The sequence below is a fragment of the Rhinolophus sinicus genome, chromosome 4 (genome assembly GCF_057876585.1).
Source record: "Rhinolophus sinicus isolate RSI-liver-muscle chromosome 4, RSI-T2T, whole genome shotgun sequence".
NCBI classification, from domain to species: domain Eukaryota; kingdom Metazoa; phylum Chordata; class Mammalia; order Chiroptera; family Rhinolophidae; genus Rhinolophus; species Rhinolophus sinicus.
Window position 1 is genome coordinate 5316930 of NC_142504.1, and position 15764 is coordinate 5332693.

The 15764-nt window shown below is 44.3% G+C and overlaps 1 protein-coding gene across 3 annotated transcripts in view; it reads left to right on the top strand.

Annotated features, from left to right (window-relative positions):
- Positions 1-15764, top strand: part of DOCK4 (dedicator of cytokinesis 4) — a 364936-nt gene that overhangs the window by 257417 nt on the left and 91755 nt on the right. For all 3 annotated transcript variants that reach the window (XM_088797652.1, XM_088797651.1, XM_088797653.1), the window contains exons 23-24: positions 1969-2161; positions 13459-13586. In XM_088797652.1, the coding sequence (XP_088653778.1) occupies positions 1969-2161; positions 13459-13586 (321 nt within the window). The remainder of the gene's footprint in view (positions 1-1968; positions 2162-13458; positions 13587-15764) is intronic.

Genomic DNA, 15764 nt, shown 5'->3' on the forward strand with positions numbered 1-15764 from the left:
CGACCTACTTTCAGCCGGTGTCAGGTCTCATGGGTAAGCCAGGTAGCACTTCAATCTCAGCGTATGAGAAACATGTGCCTCCTTCTCTTTCTAGGTAGAGGTGAGGCTGGCCTATCCTTCCTTGCATTGCCCTCTTTTTGTGGCACTTTAAAGACTGAGTTTGTTTGCTTTGTTGTACAATCCTAGCCCAATGTTTGCAGTATGCCCCTTACTATTTGACAGCAGCATCTTTTTTTTTTTCCTTAAAAAATGATTTGCAGGTTTCTTTCTTTATGTAAAGAATATTATTCTTAGTACACGCAGTTCTGGGTTTACAGTGAATCTTAAACCAACGCAAGGGGTTGTTCTCATGATCTTTTCATTTTATAGGTGATGAAACTGAAACCTAGGGAGCTAATGTGACTTGTCTAAGGCCACAGAGCTGATTAGAAGCCAAGCAAGTAACCCCCGTATAACGCGGTTGTGAGGTTCCTAAAAATGCCGTGTTATGTGAATCCGTGTTATGCGAAACAAAGAACTAGTCCAAAAAAGGGGGTTAGGTTCCAAAAATTAAAAGAACATACTATTATATTTTTATAATTAAGAGAAATATCTTTACTAAAGCAATGTTCACCAAAAGTATAACATATGAATATGTATTAAATAATGTTTTCTTCATCATCACTGCTAAGCTTTTATGACGTTCCGTATTGTTTGGGGATTTCCTAATTTCAAATGAGATATTTTTTTCTCTTAAAAGCTCTTATTACGCTCATGTTGTTCGGAGATTTCTCTAACTCTCAAACTGTGTAAGAGCGACACTGTGTTACAGAAGTGCCGTGTTATACGCGGTTATCTGTACTACATACCGTTTAGGTCTTCTGATGCCCCGCACTGGTTTTCTCTTCAGTCATAAGTTGAGTGCTAGAGGGAATCAGCGTGTGTGGTTTCTTAAAGGTAAATGAAATTTAACCGAACACTTCAGAAAGTGTCTCCAAAAGGAAGTGTAAGAGTCAGCATCCCAGGGCTTGGTCGAGTTTCTTTCATTTGATCATGCTGCAATTTTCTGGTTCCGTGGGGGTTTTTTGCCCATCACTGGGCTCATGTCAGTGATTTTCCTGAATTTCTCAGTTTTTATTATGTTGCACCTTTGCACATTTCAACAAATTGCCCTATTCTGCTGCACTTTGTTTTTTTCAACTTGAGTCTTTTCGCTTTAGGTACCAGAAACATTTGACATTCATTTTCCCATCACTCAAAAGTGTTTGTCACAGTCTTACATTCACTGACATTTTGCAGCTAGTTTCTCAGGGCATGTCTGGGAGTTGACTGAGGATGGAAAAGGGGCCATAGGTTAAACTTGACAAGCTCGGGAGACTGAAAATAACCACATAGGATGGCGTGAACATAAAAATTCCTAACAAAAAGCAGGCCAGGGAAGGAAGTCACATCCTTGGCCTGTAGCTTCCTTGACAAAGGTCAGTCTTCACCTTAAGTGAGGCTGTCTATCATCTTTTTGCATCTAAGATAACACACCCTTGGAATGTCAAAGCAATCCCTTTTTCTGGACCCCCAGGGGGCACAACCCACCACACCAGAGCAGGAAACTACAACATCCCTCATTGTTATCTTGTTGCCCAAATACCATCTCTATGTGCTGTAAAATGCTATTAACTGTCTTGTGCCCACCAATGCAAAAGAAGTGTGTGTCTCTCCATTTTATTTTTTAGCCAATCCCAGAGATTTCCCCACTCTGCTTTCTCCCACCCCCTTAACCTACAACCAATGGATTTCATGTAAACCCCCTCCTTTTATTCTATGTATAAAATAAGTTGCAACATGGCCATTCTCCGGAGCATTTTCTCGATCTGTTGAGACTTTGCTTCCCGGCAATTGTCGTCAGTTTGGCTCAAATACACTCTTATAAGCTTTTTTTTCTTAGGCTGGATGTCTTTTCCTTTACCATGACTTACATTTCTTCCCTTTAAGGCCGTGTTTCTGAGCTCCTTCCCAGCCGTGTACTCGGAGCTGTTAAAGCTCTTCGATGTCCGGGAAGTGGCCAGCTTGGTGCAGGACACGCTGGGCAGCCTGCCGACCATCGTGCACGTGGACGACTCCCTCCAGGCCGTGAAGCTGCAGTGCATTGGCAAAACCGTGGAGAGCCAGCTTTACACCAACCCAGGTGGGTGCTGCGTCTCCTCGATGAAATGGTGTTTCTAGCAAGCCCTTACCGCTTAGAGTGAATCATAGGGCAGCAGAAGCAATTTCAAAAAGGAAACTGAAAACCGTTTTCTAGAAAGCCTTGTGTATTTGGATGATAGAATAAATTAAGTAGCCAAATACAAAAGCATGGCTATTAAAACTTTATTTCTAGAAAGAATGAAAGCCCTAATGATTAAATTATTGATTCTGATCACAGCTAGTATGCTTGCTTTTCTTGTTATGGATTTCATTTCTGTTTTTTATGCTCAACAAAATTTAACATTTTCTCTCAGAGATGCTTTCAGGGACCCAATTTGATCCTTGTTTGTTTGTCTCTTAAAAGTTTTCCTTTAATTTGTGCTCTGAAACTGGGTGGAAATTTTGATGTATTGTCTATTTTTATTTATCTTAATAGCAAGTTACTAATTTAGCAGTTACGAAATTGATTTTGTCATAGGTCATTAAATTGCATTGCCTCTTGTTTTCTTCTAGTTTTTCCTGAGATAAAATATAACCTCATTATAAAGTTTAAGAAGTTTCTGTCCATATTACTAAATTTTAAAAAAATCATTCTGTTGAGAATTATCTTCCCACATGAATGCATATGGGGGTATAACATTTTTGAAATGGGGTTTCAAATGTAGTGAACAAACTTTTTTTTTTTTTTTCATTCTTTTACTGTAAAGCATTTTAGCCTGACGTGGCACCTCAGTTTGACTAGAGTGCTAATTCTGGTTTCGCCAGGTGAAGAAAAGTTTATCTCTGTCTCAGAGGAATTGGTGATTTTTGCCATATTTCTTCCTCACGTTGAAGCCTGACGGCACAGGCGCAACACATAATGAAAACTGGTTTTAAATTTAAGGACCTTGTTTGGGGAGGAGGGGGTGGTCGTGTTCATTACACGCCCCTGGGAGGTGTATTCTGTCTGTGGCCTCGGTGCCTTGTTCTTTACGGACACTCAGTAAGTGGTAGAGAAATCAGGACGAAGGTAGGGACAGAAGAAGCTGCTATAACTTAGAACAAAAGATATTGATTGGGTCTTTGTGGGAGGTGGTGAGATTTTTTTTTTATTGGGGTGGATGTAGAAGGCTTAAAGAGACCCAGGGACCGTGGACCCTGGAGAGTCTGTGCTGAGGCCTAGAGGAACGGCTCAGCCAGGCTTGGGAGGTTGGTGGCTGTGACGCTGTGATGCGGAGGAGGAGGAAGAGAGGGGGAAACGTGCCTCTCGTGTTATGTGGGGCATCCCCTGTGATGAGCATGGACAAGCGTGAACTTCTGGAGAAGCCAAAGCAGCTCCCAGCCAAGGGGACACTTAGAGGCCCATGTCAGTGCTAATAAGCGTAAGGACTTCTGTCACTGTCCCCAGAGGATGAGGCTTGGCTTGGTGGTGAGTGACTCACCATCGATGAAAACAGAGTCTGTCATATATAAATGACGGGGCACATCAGGAAGGGGCGGATCTTCCTGGAGAAAAACAGTGAGCATCCCTGTGAGCTTTCCAAGGTTCAGATTGCTCTCTCATGAAATCACGTGGGATCGCACAATAGTTTAGGGAACCTGGCAAGTGATTCTAGTAACCCTGAAATTCTGAGTTGGAAACTGGACCTGGGGCCTCGATGCTGGGGCACAGCGGTCCAGTTAAAAGGTAAGATGTAGGGAGGAAGAGAAGATGTGCCATGCACGTAGTAGGGTCCATCGATGGTGTCAAAGAACAGGATAGGGGGTCTTGGACTGTGGTGGACTCCCACCGACCCCGGGGTACATCTCCCAAGAGTGGGTGGCTTGTGTCTAACTGGAGGGGGGAGGGGAGGGAGACTGTAAAACTAGCTCGGGGCATCGTGGGGACGCAAAGAATCGTGGGGAAGGAAGGTCCAGTGGCAGTGTACTGGGCACACACGTTGTGTTTTACAGTTCCTTCGGGCAGAGGTTCAAGATGCTCCTCCCTCAGCTGAAGTCAGCTGTCAGCAGAGCCGCATTCCTTTGTGGGGTGTCCAGGGGACAAGCTATTTTCTTGCTTTTTACAGCTTCTAGAGGCACCTGCAGCCCGGGCTTGTGGGCGCTTCCTCATTCTACAAAGCCAGCAGCATAGCACCTTCAGATCTCTCCCTGCCTCTGACTTGTAGAAGGACCCTTCTTTCACTTTAAAGGACTTTGTGTTTATATTGGACCCACCCCGATAATCCAGGATCATCTCCTCATCTCAAAAATCTTTAATTGAATCACTTCTGCAAACTCCTTTTTGCCATAACATATTCACGGGTCCTGGGAATTCAGACATGGACGTCTTTGCATTCTGTCTACCACATATGAGTGAAACCGTGAGATTCAAAAACAGTTTGATGCCTTAGCTCCATATATGAAGGAGAAAAACACTTAGAAATCAATGGATTTTATTTATTTATTGAAAGTAAAAGAAATGAGAGGTAAGAGTACTGCAATTGTGTGATCACACACATCCTGGCCAGGTGGATAGAAGTTACAGATAGCATTTTCTTGATGTAAATGATAAGTATAAAACTGGATAAGGCAAAGTAGAGGTAAGGATGTCAACTGGATACGCTGTCTGCAAAAGACAAAGCACCTAATTCTTGACCTGCCTTAGTAATGGTTCCATTTCTCAGAACATAAAGAGTGTTCTCAAGACAGTTGCTCCTCTGAGCTTAATTCTGATCAGCAAAGAAGCACTGGTTAGTGATGCAGAATGACAAGAGTCTGAGCAAGTGACCACATTTTCTGGGGTTTCTCTTAGCCAGAGAAGGAAGTACCGAGTACAGCTGGCTCATACGTTAAGAAAATAAATTTCAAAACATTTTGGAGAAAAAGACCTTAGATGTTACAGTACCCCTCCACCACCCACCCACTCCCAACCTCCTGGAAGGATAGAAAGTTCCAAAAGTTGCCTTTGTGCTATAATGCTGTATTGGTCATGGTTCTCCAAAAACAAAGCAAAACAAAACAAAAAACAGACCCAGTAGGGTGTGTGTGTGTGTGTGTGTGTGTGTGTAATGAGAGAGAGAGAGACTGGTTTGAAGGCATTGGCTCGTGTCATTATGGAAGCTGAGAAGCCCCAAGATCTGCAGTCATCAGGCTGGAGATGGGAACGCCAGCACTGTGCAAAGGCAGAAGACCAGCGACCCACAGGCAGAGAGCAACGCCCCCGTCCTCCACCTTTGGTTCCGGCCTCCCATGCATGGGATGAGGCCCACCACACCGGGAGGGCCATCTGCTCTCCTCTGGGTGCGATTCACTTGTGCGTCTCACCCGGAAGCACCCTCACAGACACCCCAGAATCACGCTGAACCAAATATCTGAGCACCCCTTAGCCCAGTCAAGTTGACACACAAAACTGACCATCACAAATCCCAAGGAGAAGAAAGTGGAGGCAGCCTGCAAACGCGCAAACGTGGCTACAGAAGACTGCAGAATGTGCTTAGATTAGAAATTAAAAGACAGAGAAGATGAAAAGAAGAGCACGTGCTAAGGTCCACACCAACGAAGGGAATGAAAAGACTCATAGAAGATTCAAACCAGGTTGAGTTAGGGTCACTGGGCAGCTGAGGGCTGAGCCATTGCATAGCCAACCCCCGGGGTCATGCCCCCAAGGTCAGAGTTAAGGGCATTTGACAAAAGGACATGGCTAAGAATTGGAATCTAAGTAGACTGGTATTCAATGTCTAAATCATCTGTGGTCCAGGCAGACTTATATAAGGTCTAAAAATTGAGCAAATCATGTTTCCCTTTCTCCCCACAAATCTATTTCCTGGAGGCCAGGAAAGGTAATTTAGGATAGGGATTTCTTAAGAAAGTCGCCAAATGTAATTTTTTCCCTCTTTGCCAGAAACTCTCCAGTCCCCATTAGCCCTTCTGTGGATTTCACACAAGGCTGAAATTCAAAGGAAAGGGCCAGAGGGAGGAAGATGGACTGTTAGGCTATTTTCAAAGTATATTCTGGGAATTAATGCTTCGTGCCTCCCCATTTTAGGCCATAATATAGAGGAAGGATGTTTGATGGTTTACCTATCAATCTGACAACTGTAAGAATAAAATCCCACTACAGTTGATAGGTGCCTAATTGCTTTTATTTCTTAGAACTGTAGTTGAAGTGTAGTTTAGTATTGACTTTTCTTCCATTGCAAGTGATTACATTCATTGCATTCCAAGGGGATTGTCTTTTCTTGAAGCAGAATGATAATCCAGGACCATTGGAGAAAGTGTAAAAACCTTAGTTTTTTAGAATGTAGATTTCATGTTGGTTATCGAATATAAAAAAAAAAAAATACTTTAAAAAATTATCTGAGACCTCAAGAAAGCCTTTGGTTAAAAATCATGCATGTTTTGCCCACCTCCAGCTGGATTCCTCCATCCCTTCTCCTCCTCTCTGTCCTGAGCTGTGTTCCCATCAGCCCCTCTTTCCCAAAGTGGAAAAACTCAGGAGCGAAGGCCTTTCTAGGTGTCCTCCGCCATCAGGGAGCTCTGAAAGCACTTGCTGAAAATTTAATAGTTTTCACAGTGCTTTGGTTCTATTCTTGGCTTTTATTAAAGATTTGCCCACATAGTGACTTTTTTTTTTTTTTTTTTTTACGGTATATATTAGTTAAAACCATGTTAAAGTGCAGGTTCTTAAAGAAGTACTTGGAAGTCGGCTTCTGTGGAAAATAATTTTCCATCTTTCCCTAGAAGAGACAAAAATTAAATTAGACCTTTAAGCCAGTGTGTCACCTCTGAACATAGAATTTAAGATGAAAAATATGCATCCCCCAAATCATAGTTAACCCTATGTTTGATCTGTGGTTTTTGAAAAGAAATAGGATCATACATATTTGGGGCTACTCAAAACCCTATTTCAACTCTGTCCTCTGACCTTGACTCTGAACTTTTCCAAATTGATTGGCATGAACAAGCCCATTCTGGGGTAAGGGCGAGACTGTATCTTTTCTTTTCTTATACGTCACTCGTCCACATTTGCGCAGATTTTTAGGGGGGGTGGAGGTGGGGCCAGAAAGCGTGTCCTGTTTCCAGTGCCATGAGCAGCTGCCGTGGTTTGTGTTGAAATCTGGTGTTGGGAGTCTCTGCGTTCTCGGGGTGGCCGAGGGCGACTGCCAGCAGATGGAAGGGAAGTGGACTGTGATGACGGACAGCCCACTCACCTCCCACTTACGCTGTGTTCAGACCTGAGCACAGAAATGTCAGGCCGTTTCCGTTGCCTCTCCATCCAGTGGAACTCATGGGTTAGCTCATTCTTTTATTCTTTCATTCAAAAACTGTTTCCTGTGGGCAGACCCCACTCTAGGGATTATGTGAGAACTGTGGTAGGAAATTAAAAAGATACAGCCGCTGCCCTCTGTCAGCTTGTAGTCCAGCATGAAAGCAGACTTTAAACAGTAACTATGATATGGTATGATATGACAGTAGTTGTGCTGGGGAAGTGTACGGGGTGCTGTGTAGTAAGGAAACCTCGGTGAGTCTTGGGGTTCATCCCGCCCACTTGACTTCCGTTGGTGGTCCATGTATTTCTGGCCAGATCTCTCCTTGGAGCTCCAAACCTGAGTAGCCAGCCAGCCAACTGTCATCTCAACACCTCTACTGCTTTCCCAGTTGTGGGACATTTGCGTTCCTTCTGGCTTTACTTTGGGACAGATACTTCCGGGTGGAGGCAGGCACCCAAGGGGTGAGAGCTGCAAGCTGCACACAGGTGGTTCTTGCCCTCTACGATTGTTTTCCTCTGTGATCCCGACGTTGTCTGCTTGACATTGATGCCCCGAATTATTCACAGTCCTTTCCACTCTGAGTGTTGTCTGTCCTCCAGTGTCTGAGAGGCTTGTTTGCAGGTTTTGTTGCTATCTGTGACAATGACAGTTCAGTTCCTGGTGGCTTTGAACCCACAGGCCCCACCCTGTTCTGACTTCAGCTTTTCTGCCACAAGATTCTGCAGCCAGCCACTCTGCTACATGCAAAGCTGTGTGACCTCTGCCCACTCTCCTGAGGCTGCTTGGGTGTCCCCTGGATGTCCAGACCATGCTGGGGCCCAGTCTGTGGAGAGTGGCTGGCATCCCTGCATGCCCCCACAAGACTCACAGTCCTCGCTGCCGGTGGACAGAGGCTGAGTTCAGGGATCCTGGTAAAGCTTTGTTAATAGAGGAAGCAAAGATGATGACTTTCCTCAAACTTAACCGCTAGGAGGAAATCTCGCATTTCTTAGCTGTTCTCTTGCTTCCCAGTCCCATACCCACAGGGAGTTACTGATGGGAACTGGCCTTACCCCCCAAGATGTGTATGTGAGTCACTCCTTCAGACACTCAGCGAGGCACGCATGCAGGCAGCTGTGTCTGAGACGTGAGTGCATGGACCCTTTCAAGCACAGATTCCATTGTTAAACACATGGGAAGTCAGTGTTTGCGCAACTCTGGGTTTTGTTTTATATTTGGAGGCTTCTTGATGAGTCCAGGTATTTTCTTTTAAAGGTAAGACTTAGCATTTTAACCAGTCAGCGTGTTTGGCTTTTACGCACTGATTCTATCACTTGCGTTGGCTAACACTGCCCTGGGAGTAGAGAAAAAGGAAAACCTGCAGATAGTCATGTATTTCTCTTTATATTCACCACACACGAGTTATTTGTCTGCCTTATTTACTGTTTTGCGGTAGTGATTTTCTTAACAGCTGGTTGCAAATTGCGTTTTTAGAAATCAGATCCCACTGGCTGCAGGAAAGTATCAGATAAGCTTTATCTGCCTTTCTAATTTAGCATTACTAGGCAGTGATTCCTGCCGGGTAAGCTTCCCATTTCTTTTTCTTGGTTCTTCTTGTCAAGTAATTGATAAATTTATAAAGATGTACTTAAGTTCCTCAGGCAGGCTTCCTGTTTCAAGGAAGCCTGCAATGAATTATTTTACCACCTCAGGTTTTAATATTCTTTGTTTTCTTGAAGGGAAGAAAGCCTGTGCCTTATGTGGTTTGTTTTGATGGGAAACCTAAGGCCAGACATCCCTGTGTTGGTAGCCCGGTGGCAGGAATGAAAAGAAATAGGAGATGCCACGCCTCACTTCTAACAGAAATCAAGAAGGCAGAAGAGAAATCAGACAAATACCGATCAAGGCACTTTCCCAGTTGTGAATACTTGTTTGCATTCCTTATGGTTTTTATTAGGATACAGAAGCCTAGGAACAGGCTATGACACGGGCTAGGAATCCAGTACAATGTTGAGCTGAACAGGAGAAAGTGACCATCCGTGCTTTGTTTTTTATCTTACAGAGAAAGCATTCAGTCTTTCACTATTAAGCATTATGTTACGAGGTCTGACAATTAAGTTCACAAACTCATCCTAGAAAAAGTGCTCCATACCTCATTGCTGAGTATCACTACAGTTACCTTCAAAGTGCTCCCCTTGGGAAGCTATGCACCGATGTCAGAGCCTAGTCCACCCTTCAAAGCAATTTTGGAACTCTTTCTAGAATGGCCATCAGAGCTGTCATCGTATTACCCTTGATGTCCTGAATGTCATCAAAATGTTTTCCTTTCAATATTTCCTTTATCTTTGGGTAAAGAAAGAAGTCATTGGGGGCTAGATCAGGTGAACAGGGAGGGTGTTCTGATACAGTTATTTGTTTCCTGGCCAAAAACTTCCTCACAGACAGTGCCGTGTGAGCTGGTGCATTGTCGTGATGCAAGAGCTAGGAATTATTGGCGAAAAGTTCAGGTCGTCTAACATTTTCACGCAGCCTTTTCAGCACCTCCAAATAGTAAACTTGGTTAACTGTTTGTCCAGTTGGTACAAATTCATAATGAATAATCCTCTGGTGTCAAAAAGGTTAGGAACATCGTTACAAGTTCATGAACTTAATTGTCCAACCTCATAGGTAAAGGTACACATTTCGCTAATGCCCTTTATCAATTTAAGGAAATTACCTTCTATTCTTAGCTTCTTAATAGTTTTTATCATGAATGGATGCTGAATTTTGCACATTTTTTCTACATCAACCGCTAACACCACAAATTGCATTGATCGATTGACTTTTAAATATTAAACCTTACATTCCCAGGATAAACCCTATTTAGTGATAGTTTTATATACATCAGACCAGATTGATTTTGATAAAAATTTATAAGGATTTTTGCATCTATATTGATGAGAGAGATCAATTGGTAGTTTTTTGGTTTTTTTTACCTTGTAATGTCTTTGCCTAATTTTGGCATCAGTAATGCTTACTTCATAAAATGAGTTAGTTGTAGTCTCTGTTTATTTTATTTACTGGGAGGATTCACGTAGACTTGTTCACGTCTGGGCCTGGAATTTTCCTTGTAGGTTTTTAACAAGTTCAATTTTTTTAATCGCTATAGTGTTATTTAGGTTGTCAATTTTTCTCAAATGAGTCAAATGGATTATAACTTATGCAAACTGTAAGTCACATGGATTTTTATAAACCAAGAATAAGCCGTCTGAATTGTGGCACAGATGACACCTTTAGGAAACCAAGCAGAGCAGGGAGGGGCTGGGCCATTCCCAAAGGGGGCACATCCACAAGTAATATGTTCATTATGGGCATGTGATAGTAATTTGTTCTCCCGACATTCTGTAGTACAATCAACACGCAGGGCAAGAGAGCATAATTACTCGTACTTTTTCAAAAGATTGCAATATATACTGCATGAGTCAATTTTTAGAATACTTGTCACCTTACTATTTCAATACTTAATGACACATTAGGGATCGATAGGAACTTCCAGTTATTGACACACGTATAGTTAAAATGCATTATTCGTGGATTCACTTACTCGCTGCAGTTTATTTGTAACCCCAAAATTAACACTTTGCGTTCATTCATGGACATGCTCAGAGTGGTAGAAAATGTGAGTTGTGGGATGTACACGTTCCCAGCTGAGCCAGACGAGGCAGCCCTCTGCCGCCTTCATGTGCGCCCGCACACAGAGGTGACCGGGCGGGGGTGCCAGGCAGTGCAGGGCAGGGCAGGAAGCTCCAGCTCTGGGGCCAGTTGATGAACCCCAACTCTGGCCCGTTAGGGAAACTCACTTAATGCATTTGAACCCCTTTTCTCTTTTGTAGAGAATGTAGACTCTCCCTGGATGGGTTGTTTTGTAATATAAGATTATAGTCAATGTGAGATATGGACAGGTGGATATATTGCCCCCAGGAGAAGTGATTCAGCAGTCACCCTTTCATTGTTCCCAGCAACCGTTTAGAACTTAACTACCATGGATAATAAGAAACAACTCTTCCCCTGGGGAGAGTAAACGAATGTGATTTGCAGATGTTTAACCTTGCTTTTTGGATAAAACTCTTCTGGTCATGGAGGAACATTTATGCGTTGCTGGAATCGATGTGCTAAAGTTTTGAAAAGGGTTTGCACCTGTCGTCAGTACAGGAATTTTTTGTAAGCTCACAGTGTAGAAGAATGGGAGAGGAGCTGGCAACACATAAGACAGGTGAACAGTTCGCACAAAGATGAGTGACCGCTGATGGCAGACGAGGCGTCTGCAAAGCCAGGCGTGCTGGGATGGGCTGGCGCCCAGGAGACAACTACTTCACACCACAGAACCGCAGATACTCAGGGCGGCCTCAGAAAGGAGCAGGAATGGAAAATACCAGGTATCTCTGAAGAGTAAGCGTGCTAGATATATGAAAATTGGTTATAAGAGCTTTAGAAGGAATAGTTAGCACCCCGCCCCTCCCTGCTCCAACCCCATCCTCTATTTCAGAAAAAAGGGGACGTTTACTCTGTGGAGAAAGAGACTGAGATATGCGTGATTGCAGGAGAAACAGACCTTGTTAAAGGAGGGGTGAGGTTTCCCTCTATAAACAGCCTCCCCATTAAACGGAGAGGCCTCCCCAGCCATTTCCTTTCTTGTTCAAGTTACTAAAAGATGGTGGGTTTGTGCTCCCGAGACAGGAGATTGGCAGTTTCCTCCAGAGAGAGGACATCTGACTCTGAAATTTGGGGGTCCTCAGGTGATACATCTGGGCGCCTCTCATCCCTGCAGGGGAGCTTCACCGGCCCAGACGCTTGCCTAGGCATGCAGTTGTTTTATCTTTGCAGTCAGCATTTTAGTGCCTCCCTGGTAAAGATGACTAGACAATGAAAGATGGCCAGATACTGGAGAGAAAGCCTGTCACGGGAGAGGCACAGGCCACACTGAAGAAACAAACAAACAAAGAAGAACTTGAAAGAAAAAGATAATTCAGTGAGAAAATAAAACAAGCACATCCGAAAAGAGCCTCTGATTTCCCCAGAGAGACAGGTAGTGCACCCATAAAACAAGAATGGGAAGGTAGGAAAAGAGATCATTCAAAGAAAGAAATAGGAATGGCTGCGTCATGAAAAAGTGACACCTCTGGTCTGAAAATTATTATGAATTTCATGATGGCAGCAACAGAGCATTAAACCAAGTCGGGCCCTTCTGCACAGAGCAGCCTATGTGACTGCACAGGTGACAGGTCCAGGACACTGGCCTCGGAAGGGAGAGAGAACTCTTGGAGATTAAATATACGGTAGCATAAACAAGAAAACTGCCTACGAAGCTTGGAGGGCAAAGTAAGGAAGTTGCCCAGAAAGTTGGACAAAAAGATTAAAAATATATATTTGAGAAAAGTAGAAGATAGTTTAAGAGATTCATGACGTGATTGGAGTCAAAGTTCCGGACACAGGACAGAAAAAACTAAAAGGAAAGGAAATAATCACAGAAACAATTCTAGGCAAGTTCCCAGAGCTGACGGACATGAATTTATAGATTGAAAGGCCAAGACAAGGAACATAATCACGAAATTTTGAATTACCGGGAATAAATCCCTGAAAGCTTTCAGAGAGAAAACAAAAATCTAACCATGCATGGAGGGCTGGACATCAGAATGGCCACAAACCCCAGGGGGTAATTTTGGAAGAAATTGCGATGTAACTCTAGAAAGGCTAGGGGGGAGGGGGCAGCAAAGGGAGTAAAATAAACTAAATCTGGTTTGTAGTGGGAAGTCAGCAGATGGTCTATCTCAGGAAAAACTCAGGCAGCAGCACGAGAAGCATGCCCTCTGGCTGTCTGGAGGTAAAACAAACAAGAAGGACGATTTCCGTAAGAGACTCAGAGGGTCTAGGAGGCTGCAATCTGGGCTGGGGAAAGGAGGGAGTGGTTTTCAGTGTCACCTGTGTAGAATGCGTGCCTTCTTAGCTGCATGTGTCAGTAAGTCAACGGTCTGTGTGGGAGCGGGGGGGCTGGGGGCTTGTTGGCGGTTGGCGGGGCTGGACGATGTGCCACTGACGCTGCGTCTCCCTGCAGATTCCAGGTACATCCTCTTACCTGTCGTGCTGCATCACCTGCACATGCACCTGCAGGAGCAGAAGGACCTGGTCATGTGCGCACGGATCCTGAGCAACGTGTTTTGTCTCATCAAGAAAAACAGCTCGGTAAGTCTATGCAGGTCGCTGTGTGGCGCTCCCGTCCGATGGCTTCCAAACATTTAATGTCTTCTAAGAAGCCACGCTGAAGAGTCACCCCTTGAGATGCTCACTTTTATTTCCAGCTGGGCTGGGCTTCTTTCTTTTCCTCTGAAGGAATGTCATTTAACCTTGTGGGATCGCTGTAACCCCAAATGACCTGGGTTTCCCAAACTAGTACTTCAGGAGAGAACTGAATGGCCAGTTAGAAAAATCAGAATGCTCAACGCCTCCCACATGTGTCTTTAACCTTGATCTGATGAAGGCTCTGTAGCAAGAATAAATGACTGCTTGCAGGGCGACGTCTTTGGGGGCTGCTCTGTGAAGGGCTGCGTGATGACAATGCTCAGAGCTTGGGCCCTTGGGCCTGGTCCCGTGGGGATTGTGACAGCTGATGAAAGCCCTGGGAGCCTGGGGTACCTTGCACCACAATCATTACTTGGTCCCAACAGTCATTAACATGCTATGGCTCTGGGAATTCTGGGCAAGTGCCTGATTCTGGAGGCAGTCCGAGGCCTTAGAGCAGGGGTGTCCAAACTGCGGCCCTCAGGCCAACTGCGGCCTGCGATCCATTGTTAATTGGCCCGCAGCAAATTCCAAAAGTATATTTAGTTTACTTAAATAAACCAGGTGAGGCAATACGTACTTCACTTCGAGTGAGTGGCCCGGCTGTTTGTGTATTTTACCGCATATGGCCCTTGGTGAAAAACGATGAAAAAAGTTTGGACACCCCTGCCTTAGAGGTTGCGGCACAAATAGAGAAAAACCACACGCTGGCTTGTAAGTGGGACAACGCCAGTGTTCATATCCATGGCTCGGGGTATGAGGGGAAGGCTACGTGTGAAGATGTCCCACTCTAGCTCTGCCAGTCTGCAGCTGTTAATCCAGCGTTATGCTTTCCCGTCCCAGCTTCTGCAAAGCAGAGATGGGCCGCGAGTGCTGAGACCTCTGTTTCTTTGCCTTTGTGTTACTGCTATGCTATGGTTTCTTCATTTTTGTTATTCTGATGATTGTCATCTGAAGAGCTCTGCAGGGGCTGAAGCAGAAGGTGGAGATAAAGCCCCAGTACTCTGGGAACAGAGGTAGCACTTGAGAGAAAAGACCAGAAGCTCTGTGTCCAAAAGTCTAAGAAGAGAGACCTGCATGGGAGGGAGGATGGATTTGTATGCATCCCTGTGAGCCAAACGTGAAGTGAGACAGTCACTACAGGAAACTGAAAACAGATCTCAGTGGTAGTGGAAGCGAGTTATTTTATTTGTTCTGTTTCAATATGGAAGTTGCATTCAGTGTTTGGACTTAATCTGAACTCAGAGTAGATAGAAACTGCTCTGGGGAGGAAATCTTGGTAATTTTCTTACAAGTGTAAGGAAATTTATCATAAAATTCTAGTCTAAAAGCTCTTTCAAACTCACACTTTCCAAACGTTTTCTTTGCAAAGTCTGTCTCCTTGGTAGAGAGCATTTGTACAGAGTTTCATCTCGGGCCGGTGTGAGAATAGAGTCAGCATAACATTCCAGGCTTCTCGCTCCAGCCCTGGGGGCTTGTACAGTGTTCATTTTGTTTTAGGAAAGTGTCCCCACTGTGGCCAGCGGTCCAGTCTGTAGCTAATGGTATTCCCTAGAATGAATGGTTTTGCTGACCTTTACATGTAGGATTCTTTAAAAAAAAAAAAAAAATCATTTGTACAGGAATAGTCATTTGCTCTTAAAATAGAGTGTAGGAACATGACCTCTGCAACTCAAGTGATGGGATGATAAGAACAATCTGAGATCCTAAAATCATGGACATTTAGAACCAGGAGGCCTTTCAGTGAGGAATCAGCCCTGAAGGGCAAATGGTTGCCCAAGGTCACGTGCCCCGTTAGTTAGTGCTGGTGCTCTGCATTCGTCTGGGGTGCTTCCCAGGATGTCACCCCACCATTTTCCTTGTATCTCGGGTCCCAGTGCACAGCTAGGTTGGGTACTCTTGGGTAAGCTGTTCCCTTCTCATGCCTTTGTTGTCTGTAGGTCATTTACTAGGGTGACCGAGGTGACGTCCAGGTCTGTCAAAGCTCTCGAATTCTCTGACTCTTTGATCCTCTATTTGGAAATGTGTGTTTTCCGTTACAGAGAGATTAATATGCCTTTGCAGGCATGGCTTTCTGAACAC